General features: G+C 33.0%; 3 protein-coding genes across 6 annotated transcripts in view; 1 reads left to right on the top strand and 2 right to left on the bottom strand.

Moving 5' to 3' along the window:
* Nucleotides 1-2967: 2967 nt before the first annotated feature.
* Nucleotides 2968-8010, bottom strand: LOC113230292 (poly(U)-specific endoribonuclease homolog). The gene is made up of 7 exons (XM_026464161.1): nt 7832-8010; nt 6750-7605; nt 6443-6554; nt 5757-5841; nt 5521-5664; nt 3832-3920; nt 2968-3372 (listed from the first exon to the last, which is right to left on the bottom strand). Exons 1-7 carry the CDS (start codon nt 7890-7892, stop codon nt 3139-3141), a joined length of 1581 nt encoding a protein of 526 aa, XP_026319946.1. The 5' UTR covers nt 7893-8010; the 3' UTR covers nt 2968-3138.
* A 1393-nt stretch (nt 8011-9403) lies between these two features.
* Nucleotides 9404-12197, top strand: LOC113230418 (protein-cysteine N-palmitoyltransferase Rasp). 4 transcript variants are annotated; one of them, XM_026464342.1, is made up of 5 exons: nt 9404-9577; nt 10338-10515; nt 10957-11095; nt 11226-11443; nt 11598-12197. In XM_026464342.1, the coding sequence occupies exons 1-5, from the start codon at nt 9478-9480 to the stop codon at nt 12148-12150; spliced, it is 1188 nt and encodes a 395-aa protein (XP_026320127.1). In that variant the 5' UTR covers nt 9404-9477; the 3' UTR covers nt 12151-12197. The 4 variants fall into 4 exon arrangements, with proteins under 4 accessions (XP_026320127.1, XP_026320123.1, XP_026320125.1 ...); XM_026464340.1 differs by adding an exon at nt 9944-10018 and having other exon boundaries at nt 9440-9577; nt 10338-11095; XM_026464341.1 differs by adding an exon at nt 9863-10018 and having other exon boundaries at nt 9463-9577; nt 10338-11095.
* Nucleotides 12198-12248: 51 nt separating this feature from the next.
* Nucleotides 12249-13887, bottom strand: part of LOC113229959 (DNA helicase MCM8) — a 27888-nt gene continuing 26249 nt past the window's right edge. Inside the window, exons 9-11 of the mRNA XM_026463656.1 lie at nt 13741-13804; nt 13200-13361; nt 12249-12579 (exon numbers count right to left, since the gene is read on the bottom strand). Coding sequence (XP_026319441.1) covers nt 12385-12579; nt 13200-13361; nt 13741-13804 — 421 coding nt within the window. The 3' untranslated portion in view covers nt 12249-12384. The remainder of the gene's footprint in view (nt 12580-13199; nt 13362-13740; nt 13805-13887) is intronic.

Here is a 13887-nt window from a genome sequence, read left to right as displayed (position 1 = left end):
ACAAAAAATCATAATTTAAAATTTTATTCATTTTCATTGGAAGATGAGGCAAAATCATCATTTGAGCTAGTATCTCAACTAGCATATCTTAATATAGCAATAAAATTTGCGAAAAAGAAAAGAAAATATTAATCTGTGTTTGAGGCTCTGATTACTGGGCTTTGTTCAATTTATGTATTGATATTTAATCAAGTCTATAATTTTTAAAATGAAATAATTGACTCGATGAAATTCGGCGATTAATTGGTTACAATAATATTATTTAAAAAGAAATAGATAGAGAACGTAACACGTTTGGGATTTACTCAAACTTGCATTTTGTTTTGGAATTAGTGGGAAATAATACCTGAAACATGTTCTGTCATATTATAATACTTCATTACAATTAATGTATTTTCGTAAAATCCAATTACGTTAAAAAATTGTTTGTTCACTGTTTCGTTGATTGCATTCAAAGTTACATACTATCGTCTTCCTTAGCTGTCCTATTGGGCCTCTTACATTGTGACGACTATTAGCAAGCAAATTTTCAATGAGGAAAATGCGTTGTTATCTTAAAAAGACATGTATAGTCCAAAACCATGTGAAGCAAATTTTATAAAATAGTAATAATAAAAACGCACACACTCAACATAGCCCCGCACTAGGGAGACCTCGTGTCGCGGGTACCATGGACACACTCATAGACAACCACAAATTATACCCATACTCACAAGAAAAATAAATGTAGGCCATACAAATATTTCTCCCGGCCCGTCAATGAAACCTGGGTCCTCTACGTGGCAGTCCGGCATGGTAACTGTTCGGTCACGGAGGCAGTTATAAATATTTATAAATACTAACAAAAAACTTACTTTAATCGCCATTGGGTTTAGTAGTCAAGTGTCGATAATCACTTAAGTGTCGACATTGTGTATTACAAGCGTAAAAACAACCCTACTGAGTGTATTCTACTTCTAACCTAAATGACGCATGTCCACGGAAGAAAAAACAATGGAAGTGCCACAAGCTTCGATTACTATCAGAACAGACCAAAACTCACACATTCATAATTTGAAACACTGCGAAATATCAATCATGATTGGTCGTAGTTTCAAATTTAAAAAGAAAGAACAAATTCTGGATTTTAATATAATTTAAACTTTACCTTGTTGGCATATCGTTGAAAGTGCAATACCATTAATACCTATTATTGCAAGTTACGGTGTTTTGATATTAAATTGAAATTTCAATGAATGTCCTGTCATCAAGCGATTAATAGCTTGACCACGACTTATTGGGAGTTATTAATTATGTTCTCCAAAAAAGAAGCGACCATAATATTGAAAGGGTATAAGCTTTATTTTCGTTTCTTGTAACAAAAAAAATATTTCAATAAACAGAAAATTGAAAATTTATTAAAATAAGACTTACCGATGATAGGTATGAAATACCATCACGGGTAATATTTTGGTGCGGTTATCATTTTTGTATGCCAAAACAGCACAATAATATATTTTTCTACGAATTAACACGACAATACCGTACAAAGCGAAAACGGCGGACTGAGCGCACATAGGTCCTAAGTAGAAGTGGGCGTTTAAACGACAAGCACTTAAAAAAAGTTTGCTTTTGAAAATAAGCGCATAAGCACACTTCATTTTAAGCATAAGCATTGGTCTCTGGTCAGTTCTATAGGTACTCAACAATTTCATTTTTTACAACGTGCCTAAGTTTCAAGTAACGCCATCTATGTTTCCTAAACAAATTAATTCAACATAACGTTGCAAGCTTTTTTAAATGTAAAGTCTATGCGCTTGAACGTTTTTCTAAGCGAGTTTTTAAGCGTCAAACTAAACGTTTAAGTGAAAAGCGCTTTTACAAGCACGCTTTTTAAACGTATGTTTTAACGTTAGAAAAATAAGCAGTATTTTCCATTTCAACGGTTATCAACTACAAAAGTTAAACAACTTATGCTTTTAAAAGCCAATGAACAAAATGTTATATAATATAATAAAGTTATGTCATAAACTCGTTTTTTACAAAAAAACTTACTTATCTTAAAATTTTCAGTGGTCTACTCTTGCGTTTCGCTATCAACACAACGTTGCAAGCTTTTTTAACATGAAAGTCTATGCGCGTAAAGGTTTTCTAAACGATTTTGTTAACTTCAAACTAAAAAGCGTTTAAGTGAAAAAGCGTTTAAAAAAGCATAATGTTTAAACGTTTAAAAAATGAGCAGTTTTTCCCATCTCTAGTCCTATGAGACCTATGGTTGGCACGCGTGTGAGTGAGGCTAACTAACCCACCAAACATCTCTCGCCAGGACTGTTAGCTGGAAAGGTACTAACTGGGTGATAAATCTTTCATAGATTTCTCATAGATGGTGCTACGACTAAAAAGTCGTTGAAACAACCAAAAATACAAAGACACAACGCAAGCACATAAAAATATTCGTGAGGTCTGCTGGTTCGTTCCATGGCTTAGTTGGTATATAGTCTGGCACGGTAAGCTTTATAAATTTAAAGGAAACTGTTTCAAATTACATTAGTCGGTATAAAAGTTTCGTTTCACAAGACGTTTACTGTGATGGTCACATATGTCTGTCAGATCGTCCGTGTGGTAACAAAATTTTCTTATATTCTGTAGCGTATAAACTTCAGGCTACAGAACTCATAAAAGGTCCATAAAATTATAGGTCGCACTACCTTAAAAAATCGACTTTTACAAAATATATTCCAGAACTGTACTATGCTGAAGTCAGGACTTGAGTATGATTTAAAGCACTTTACGTTACATCCGGATTGTAGGTAGGGAGAGCCAGTTTAGCACAGATGACTCGAATATCCCACGGCCACCAACACATTCTTTCTTAATAACAGAATCGTCTTTAAAATAAAGGAAACAATATGACCATGTTTGATTTGTTTTTCATTTTTATGAAATAATAAAACTATATAATAACAATATAATTTTATTATAGTTCTATAGAAGAATGTTTGAAGAAGTGAAGAAGTTTTTACAATAGTTACTTCTTTTTTTGGTTGTACATCGATTTACTAAACATGTTTTTATCACGATAATAGTTTTAATATACTTGGCATGCCAAGTGGCAGTCACAAGAAAAACGTAATAGTTGTCTAAGTTACGAAATTATGTTTAAATTTGCGGATACGCACTTCCAATATAATTCTTACTACGATATCTGAAAGTGTGAGTTACAATGTCAACATCTTTGGTTTCTAGCTTGAGGTTACAGTCATTACCAGCGCGAGTAACAAAACAGAGAGTGTAAAGGGCTATTTCTAATTCCGGTGATGTACCAATAAACATTGTATCCACGGGCTTATCAGCACCTTCCTGATTGAAATGTAGCTTCAATACTGCCCCTTTCTGAAAAAAAAATTGACTTGAATGAAAGTGTACGTGTACTTAAGTCAAATTGAAGAAGAACCTAAGTTTTAATACGGGCTACTTACTAATTGAATGCAACATTTTTATTATTTTGTGGCCAGAGGCACTTACATCGGTTAGTAAGTTCATGTAAAAGCTGTTGTATTAAAATACTTATGTAATTACTATAATTTGACGACTGCGACCTTGATGGCTCGAATTTGCCACAAGGCAAATGTGGTCGTTCTAGGTGTCGAGGACGTCCAAGGTTCGATTCCCGCTTGTACCAATTTGTTTAAATTGTAATTTATTAAATTGCTTTGTTGCTCCTGTTTGTATTTTAAAATTGTTAATCTTGTTCTCATAGCACAGATAATTCCCAGTTTGAGATCAGGTAATTAATTGGTCTAGGTGGCTGGCAAATTTAAAAATAAAACAATTATAAAAATTTATACTCACGTCACCTAGTTGTGTGTACTTTAAGTAACCCAAATAATTGACGCGATTTGCTGACTCCTCTTTGGCAAAATAAATCCAGTTATGCAAACCTGAAAACAATTTATGAAAATCATGTAGCAAAAAATAATTCATTGCCTCCTGTGAAGGAGGTAATAACTCAAAATCGACACTTTTCAGGAGAGTTAAAAAAACACACTTTTATTGATTATTGGTTGTTCGCATTTATTATTAGTACTTTTATAACTTCTAGCTTTAGGTATACATCTAAGCTTTCGTTTAATGGATATTGGTGAAACATTCAGTCATATTTTCTATATTTTTTTAAGTTTTTTCGAGTTGCGTCCTTGTTTATGAGTGTTTAATAACACAACTTATGTTAATTAAATTTTTATTGAATTGATATTCAATTATTTTTTGTGAAATTACTCCACTAGTTTGTTATAATTATTAATACAAAGATCGAACACTCAGAAATAACACTCAGAACAAATTCCTTCGATCCGGTCGGATTCGAACCGACGTCTTCTTGCATACCGTGCCAGACGCTATACCAACTAAGCCACGGAACGAACCAACGGACCTCACGAATTTTTCTACGTGCTTGCGTCGTGTCTTTTGTACTTGGTCTTTCAACGACTTTTTAGTCGTAGCGCCATCTATGAGAAATCTTTAACAGATAAATCTGTTAAAGATTTCTCATAAGTCGTTGAACGACTTTTTAGTCGTAGCGCCATCTATGAGAAATCTTTAACAGATAAATCTGTTAAATATTTCTCATAAGTCGTTGAAAGACCAAGTACAAAAGACACGACCCAAGCACATAGAAAAATTTGTGAGGTCCGTTGGTTCGTTCCGTGGCTTAGTTGGTATAGCGTCTGGCACGGTATGCAAGAAAACGTCGGTTCGAATCCGACCGGATCGAAGGAATTTTTTCTGAGTGTTCGATCTTTGTATTAATAATTATACCAACTTATGATAACAAACTGTAACACATAATTCGATTTATTTCCTTAAATGCGACTGTTCTATGAGTATGACAATACTTATGATACTAAGCACATTGATAATACATAAAATCGTTAAAGGAATAAAAAGACAAGTTTTGTCTGACTGTAGCAACACGGTATAGTCGCGGGTATAACCAATCCTGTCCAGTGGAACAAACAGAATTCTCAGTTATACCTTTAAGTACACTGTGTAATAAGGCAATAGTCACTTTTAGCCTACTTGTTTCCATCATTATGGAACAATACAAAAAGTGTCTTTATGTAAAAATATATCTGTAGGTATTCATTAAACTTGCATGTATTTTTTGAGTTGAGAGCACTTGTACCACTAGACTCAAAAAATTTGCCGGATTACTAAAATTATGCCTAAGAAACAGTGAGTTATTGCAATAAAAAAAAACGACGTTAGGAGACTGCTCTGCCCTCGGTATGAAAAAAGGCACAACTGCTGTATAAAGTACGCATAGTTGTGCCTTTTTTCGTTACGAGGGCAGCTAGAGAGATGTCCTTTTGATGTGTTACGTAATAGGATACGCTGAAGCCAATGGTGCATTAAAAACAAAAGAGCATATCTCATCTTATTCCGTTTTTCAATGGAGGCACTGAATTTTTAGAAATAAATCATGGTAGAAATACATAAGTGTGTATTTGTTGTTTTACAAATGAATACTTTTATACTTACCTAAAACTTCTGAATTTCTTAGTTCAGAGACAAATACGTGTTCAAATCCCGAACTACTTAGTTTTCCTTTTCCTCTAGAATATAAACCGAACCACATTTGCTTCAAATATTCCTTTTGTTGCCTTGGGTCGGGTGTTACATAACCTGAAATGAAAAATTAACAAAATCTGTAATTATTCGCGCCAATAAATCTCTACCACAGAAACTATTTGTTTTCCTAATTAGTAATTACTTACCTTTATTCGCCAAGAAATTCATTAAATGCCGAATAACTGAGGTAGACATTACGGCGTCCATGAAATTATTTTCTTCGGTTCTCTCCTGTAACGTAATAATGGACTTAAGTTTCACTGTATAAATTAAATAACATTGCCTTTTTAAAATGTTCTAATATTATAAGTTAAGATAAAATAGGGGATTTAAAATTTTAATTCGGGAATTTTCCTCAAAGTTACAGCTATAATTATAATAATAATCTTATCAAGTTCTTTTAATATTTTATTTAGTTCTTTTTATATTGTGGAAATAAGACCTTTGCTCGGTATGACGTAGGCTTAAAGAGAAAATGCCAAACAGTGTAGTAAGAGAGCGTTATGACTCGAAAGAGGACGTAGTCGCCAGGATAGAAAGTGAATTTCTTTAGTTGGTTTGGTCATGTACTTACAAAAGATGGATGTTAAAAGATTGACGGTGCGATATAGAGCGAATGTGGATGGAAAATCGGTCAGATTTTGGACATAAAAAGGCCAGATTAGAATACTAAGACCAAACAGGCTGGTATGGAGAGACTGATGCGAGTGAAGGACACGAAAGAGGTTTGTCAACAGCGTAGCAGTAACGTGTAGCAAGTGGAGGTTATGGTCTCTGCCAACCCCAGTGATAGACAAGTGTTATGGTATGTACGTAGGAAGTAATTATTTACCATTGCCGTTACGTATTCGTTAACTAATGTATCTCTCACATAGTTATCTAGTAACGGTGTGAACTTTTGAATAGTTGAAATATTCCATACTTCAGGTGCTACCGTGAGAAGTCTGAAACAGCGTAAGTTAGTAAACATACTGATTTGGCATAAATTAAATTATAATGTCGATCAAATGTACCAAGTAAATAACAACACTATTGTGGTTGACAAATAACATAGAAAACTTAAAAAAATATGATTTTTGTGTAATTATAACCTTCATTACGTATGTATAATGTAGAAATACATCGTTAGGTTTACTTACGGTAGGGCAGCGTTATCGACTTTAGATTGCGACGTGGTTTTTTCTTGGTAATTTATAGTTACGTATTTCGCTGCGTTATTTGTGTCTTTTCTCAATAATTCTTCACTAAGTGTTTGTAATTCAGCATCAGTTGGACCGTTCGCGTTGTTCTGATTGTTATTATTATTATTATTATTGTTTTTTCTATTTTGATTTAATAGTGAACTTGGAAGAACTGGAGTTCCTGGTCGTGTTGTTTGAGCTGGTCGTGTTGTTTGAGATTGCGAATTAGAAGGTGATTTTGTTGATGGTCTAGTAGGAATAACTGCTGGAGAGGGTTGTTTATTAGGACCTGCTACCACGGCACTGAAACTTAAAGGTTTTGGTGTCGAATTACTTGGATTATTTTGAACTGATGGGTTGAGGGGTGGTTTCGTAGTTGCTAAATTTGATATTGTGCCGCCACGGTTGTTATTGCCTTGAAGAACGGCGCTGTAGCTATGAACATTCTGATTATTATTGTTATTATTATTATTATTATTTTTGTTGTCGTAAAAATTGATTAAATCTTGTACTTTTCCTGCATTCGAATGATGAGGTAAAAAAGTTGATTGCGGTTTTTGTGTAACAAGAGGAGCTACGTAGTCTCGTTTCCCTGATGGCTGCTGCGGTTTGTTACCAAGATTAGACTGAGTAAACGATGTAGTTGTAGCACGCAAAGTTGAAGATTGATGTTCTGAAGTAAATTGTTGTTGGTTTGTTTGAGTATTGCTGTGAGTATCTGGCCGTTTAGGAGCTACATAATCTCTCTTAGAGTCTGTTGAGCCAATTTCATGTGCCAAAAAATCTGTGTTTGTTCTATAATTTTGTTGTCTACCTGAAAGTGGAAATGGTTCTTTTATAATTTCATCACAAAGTGATTGTGTAAATTTAAACACCAACTGAAATAGGTACTATTGTACCTATATGATTTAATTCAAATTCAAGAAGGTTCACACACAACGTTTTATTTATCTAAACATAGCGAATATTAATTATCTAGTCTAAAGCAGTGAACATCCTTGACTCTTATTATCTTATAACAAAGAAAAATATATGCTCACCCAGACAAATCTCAGAAACTGTTAATAACGCACATATTACAGAAATTTTATACACAAACATCGTATTAATATTCTTAAACAAATAATTGTTGATAAATTTCAAAACATCATACACTTATATTAAATATAACAGAGCTGATTTGACTAGCTTCGTTGACTACAGCAGCGTACTGTACTCCCTTGTGGAAACGAATGATCTCGACACCTCGTGTGCTCAATTTAATGTAGCGTATTTGGCACTATAGAGCAAGACGTGATCGAACACGGCCACGTCGTATTTTGTGCTATAGAAGGAAAGTGTCTAGTGTTTGTTACGTCATGTTTCGTCTGGTTGCTTGCAAAATAATATTTCATTTCATGTTTTTTAGAATAGATTTATAATAGCTCATGTACCGTACCTACAATGCCCATTTTATGAACATTTTGAGATATCAAGTAATACGTACGAGAGCAAGGTCATTATAATACATCAAAGTCAAAGTCTACATATTATAAGTAGTAGGTATAAGTGCTTAATTAACGAAACGAAAACTATTCAACAAGATTTGTCTTATTACTTCTTGACAATAGCAATAGTCACTTATTTTTCATCTCAGTCTTGGGATAAATGTTTAACTTACGTTTTAAGGAAGTGCTCAACTTTTGCTTATTATATTTGTTTCTATTTCTGTTATCCCTAAACAGATTATCACGTTATATGTTAAGGTATAACAAAACGGGTAGGATCAACGATATCATGACCATATTTCAGCACGTAAAAAGTCGCGAAAAGTAATTTTAACCCTCACACACTTGTACCTACGGTTCTCCATCGGATATTTGCACGGGGATATAAAATTAATCAATTATAACCATTGATCTTTGGTAGGTCAATGATTATAATTTATAATACAATTCTTTAGCTAAATTCGTTTGTTATCTCGATTTTTGGATTTTTATCACCTTCTGTAATGTTATATATTATAGAATATAATAACTATACTAGTTTATATTACAACATGTGATTGTAAAGAATATTAGACTTAAATAAAAATGAAAGAACAAGCGGGGTTTCATTGGTGTATGACGTTGAGGAGAGGTCTATTGGCATAAATAAACAAAAGTAACATAAGTTTATATGAGTTTATTAATTAGTCCATATGTTCTTAGTGGTTTAAATTAAACTTCTGCACGGAAAAAATTGATTTTCGATTCAATTTTGGGTCATTAAATACGATTTCCTAATTGGCAATGGTATGGCGGTATAACAGTAGTAAATGCACATTTAGCAATCGGTTAGTTTTAGCATTACGAAAAAAGTATCATAACACAAATTTTCACTAAGAATACCGTACGTATACCGTTAGTATAGGTACTAAGTAGGTACTTAGTTATATTTCAACTAAAGTGAAATAATGCTTTAACTTTGTTCTTTGACTTTTTCAGTGCTTATTCGATTTAACATTAATTTCCTTGAATATCACGAAATGGTTTACGATTTCTAGCTCTTGAGTTCAGCTCTATTCTATGCTTGAGTTTGACACTGACATGACAGCTTTCATTCATTCGTTATAAAATCATATTTACTATGCCGGCCCGCTTTGTTTGAAATTTCCATTGAAATTATTCAAATTACAGTGATTTTATTTAGTAACAAACAATAGAAAATGAAGACTGCAATAAATTCATTCGAGCTTTCGCTGTACTTCTTCGGTTGGATAATGGGAAATTTGTTTTCTTTGTCGCTTTTATATACTGAACAAACAAGTAAGAATTTCAAACTGTTTTTTTCCTTGTATAGTTATTAATAATGTGAGATAATATACCAATAAAAGCATGGCGCATGATTAATCGTGGTAGTTTGACATTACTTTTACCATACCTACCTGTTTAATTTTGTACAAGTGAATCTAGTTGTCTGACGAGTCGTAATTTGCAACAATTTTGTAATTAGGGTTCCCTCAAAACCCCAAGCCTTTTAAATTTTTTTAAAAGTCGTTATTAATACACCTTGAACCCCTCCGTAAAGTTACCTGTTTATGCTGCCCTCAGAACGAAAAAAGACACGCAGCTGTATAAAGTACGCATAATTGTGCCTTTTTTCGTTACGAGGGCAGTTTCGGTATTCTACAGGATAACATCACAGAGAGTGCGAAGGAATTGCAAGATTTAATACTGCCTTCCCCTTTCCATCGCCTGGGAACTAGGGTTTGTTTGCACCCCTATGTTATAAATATCAATTTCAAATTTATATAGCGAATGGCTATAGAGTGAAATTTCCTGCTTGCATGCTTATCCCTGAATGCTGTAACACAAGTTAACGCCTTTTCAAGGCGAGAGTGAATAAGCATTATTTAGGTGTGCATGCTCCATCATTGACCTCATAATCTCTTTCCATCAAGTTAGATGGAGGTCACATATGCACTTATATTTTTATAATAAAAAAATATATATTTATTTCAAACTTTTGAAACAATTTTGCAAGTGGTCAATAAAAATAATTAATTTAATGATTTTTGCTTTTCAGATATTGTCAATGCCAACAGCAAGTACATTCCTTACCTGAAAGACTTGCAGCCAGGCTGGAGATTTCTGAACAGGCTGAAAGATGTGTCAGACACAGAATGGATGTGCTTCACATACTATTTCCACACATCCTGGTCGTATATGTTTATTCAATTTGTGGTCACAGAATTAATAAGAAGATATAAAAGTTCTCTTCTAAAACCTTGGTATATAATATCAAGTATAATATATGTGTCATTGTATATGTGTTTGAAGCATCTGCTATTTATTTTTCTTCAGCCCATACTTTGTTCCACTATAATATTTTGTGGTGGCAAAAAAGCTATTTTATGGATAACTGGCATTTTGCTTCTTGGGAGTTTCAATACATTGAAGTTTAAATATTTATTCTGGTACCTAGTAGACCGTGAAGATTTACAAGATGAGCAAATTTATCTGTTAATGGGATGCATTGCATGGATTTTATTGCGATGCATAAGTTTCTCCATTGACTACATTGATAATAAAGACTCAAAAAATATATCTAAGTCTCAGACCTTTCTTAATATGCTGAGTTACGTTATGTATTTGCCAGTACTCTACTTGGGACCAGTGATATTGTATAAAGATTTTGAGAGAAGTTTTAGTTCTCCTGCCGAGCCACTATTGGACAGAATAAAGAGATTTGTTTGTGACATATCTCTGTTCCTTTTATATTTTTTTGGTATGGAACTTGCCTTGCATTTTATACATTTCCATGCGCTCAAAGAAAGAATTGAGGTCAGTATTCATTTTAACAGTTTCAATATAAACTTTTATAATACATACTTTAATGGCCTATCACATTGATTTACAACTTGCCTATCATGATAATGTCTTCTGCTATACTATGTAATTTTTAAATTTTCAGTTACTAAGAACCTTTTCAGTACTCGCCTTGGGTGGAGGAGGTTTATGGATGGGAATCCAATTTCATGTTAAGTATGTGATTGCATATGGAATGTGTGGAGCCTTAGCTAAATTGGACAACATTGATTCCCCTCCAACACCAAGATGTATTGCCAGAATACATGTTTATTCCCACATGTGGAGATATTTCGACGTTGGTCTTTACCAGTTTTTAGTAAAGTAAGTGTTCATTTAGGCATTTGACTTTTAATAGGGATTCCACTATTTCATGAGTTCAATTATGTGAATGTTTTTAATCAATGATATTATATTATATATGAGCTAGCAGAAGTACAAATGGCCATCTGTAAGTATACTATTTTTTTTTCTGCAGGTACATCTACAAACCATTGTATCTGACTCTCTCCATATACCCTAGACTACCTAAGCTTGCGATTAAAATGATCTCATCATTATTTACATTTATTTTTATATTCATTTGGCATGGGACAACAAAACAGATATTTGTATGGTCTTTTTTAAATTTCTTAGGCATAATACTAGAAACTTTAGGTAAAAATATTACTGAGACTGAAAAGTACAAGCGGTTTGTGATCAAGTATTTAAAAAGTGACGCTATGGAGACAAGGTTTAAAGCTATGATGTGTACTCCACTTTTGATTTTGTCAGCTGTTTCAAATTTTTATTTATTTGGCGGTATGGATGTAGGAGATCTTTACTTTCAGTGTTTCGTTAGGCCAAAAATATACGGCATTTTTGTGATTTGCTTGCCAATGTACTGTTGTTGCCAAGTTTCAATGGCGTTGCAGGATGTACCATCAAGAACAGATGTGAAAAAAATTACTGTAAGACGTGAAAGAAGCGAAACAAATACTGTTAAAACAAACGTCATTAAAACAGAGAGTAATTCAAAGAAAATTGAATGAAATTATTATCCATACCAACATTGACCAATGTCAATGTGTACCAAAACGCAATTTCTAAATGCTTTTAAGTTATTTATTTCAAGCTTTTAACATGGAAGTACAACTATACAGACATTCTATGAATGTAAATTGTTAGTTCATAGAAATACAATTCATTCAACAAACATAAAAAATGGAAAAAGAACAAAGAAATTGAAACATAAAAAATGTATTCGGGTAATAAAAATAAGTATCTTATAGAGCTATCAACTGGTATGTGTTAGATCCTTTGAGGAGTAAATAAGAGTGTAAATGCATTGCTTCTATGAGATCATTGGGGTCGCCCGCAACTGCAGCCGCCTTGTGTATTTGAATCAACTCTTGGCGTGTAAAGATATCTTTACCTAATTGATGTGATCTCCTTGTTAATGCTTCTAGGAACTTCTTCAACTGAAACACAAAAAAATAAATGTTTTAGTACTTTGTTCCTTAATTCAATTCACATGATCATGAAAATTAATCCCTTATCCGTTTTTATACACTAATTAATATCATCATCATCATCAACCCACTGGGCAAGAGTCTCCTTTCAGATGAGTAATAAGAATAAAACTTAATGTAAATGGTGTGTTGATGTTCGGTCCCTTTTTGGGAAATCAATCAAAAGGACATCTTACGAGCTATATATCTAACAGATAATTAAAGTTGTCACGTCACAAACAATTATTACCGTTTTTTAGTTTAATGTAACTAGACTTGAGTAACTTTTTTTTGACGAATTTAACATTTGTTTCTACTACCTTTATTTTGAATGGTAATTTATCTTGATATTATTTTCTTATCAACTACACTATTTTTAATATACATTCTTAAATGCCTTATTCATAGTACAATTAAAATTATGTATATAAGATTTAAGAGATATTGGTCTCTATTGCTTAGAAGGGACAACAAATAGCAACAAAGTAAAAATTTTTGAGTTTCAAATTTATATTTTATAAGTTAATTTTGTAAATAAATCTTTGTGGAAAAAACATGAATTAATAAATATTCATCCAAACAAAACATACTTTATTTCTGGAACTAACTCCTGAACCATTAATTGAACGTGACAGCTGAATGTTTCCAAATTCGTCACTGAAAGTGTCCATCAAGCTATGTTTCACGAGGCTTATGACGTCATTGGCGTCTTGGACTGTTGCTTCTTCTCTCAGCTCCGTTCTGGCTCGTGCCTGGAGCAAGATTTTTTATTTTTATTTTTTTTTAAAAACACTCATTATGCTATGTTAGTACTTAGATTAACAAGTGAAATATGGACCTTATTCTGGAATTAGTTGCGTTGTTAATAGGGAGGTTGAAAGCTGTACCGGTATTTTTTAAAATTCCGCTATATGACCAAAATCATACATTACACAGGTTTCACAGTTTTGTCTATAGAACAACATTATATACAGGGTGTCCCAAAACTATCACGACAGAGCGACACGGTAGGTGAGCTCTATACCAACCAGAAAAAAATAATTTGACTTTAATAAAAGTCTTGGTTTTCGAGATATTGGCACTTTTTTATTTTTTTGGAATTATTTTTTTTGGGTTTTATGCTACTATTGCCAGGGTTAGCTCCAGATGGTTGTTATTTTTGTATTTCGGGGGTTCTGAATAGTTTTTCCAGGTGCTGCAACTAATGTTTTACTGAGAAATATCACAAAATATGAAAAAAATTGTTCATTTGGTTTAGTTTATACCCTTGTAAAAAGC

Source organism: Hyposmocoma kahamanoa, unplaced genomic scaffold (genome assembly GCF_003589595.1).
Source record: "Hyposmocoma kahamanoa isolate Upper Pololo Valley unplaced genomic scaffold, ASM358959v1 63, whole genome shotgun sequence".
Classification (NCBI taxonomy): Eukaryota; Metazoa; Arthropoda; class Insecta; order Lepidoptera; family Cosmopterigidae; genus Hyposmocoma; species Hyposmocoma kahamanoa.
The sequence above is the reverse complement of the archived record's forward strand: the minus strand, read 5'-3'. Positions and strand labels throughout refer to the sequence as shown.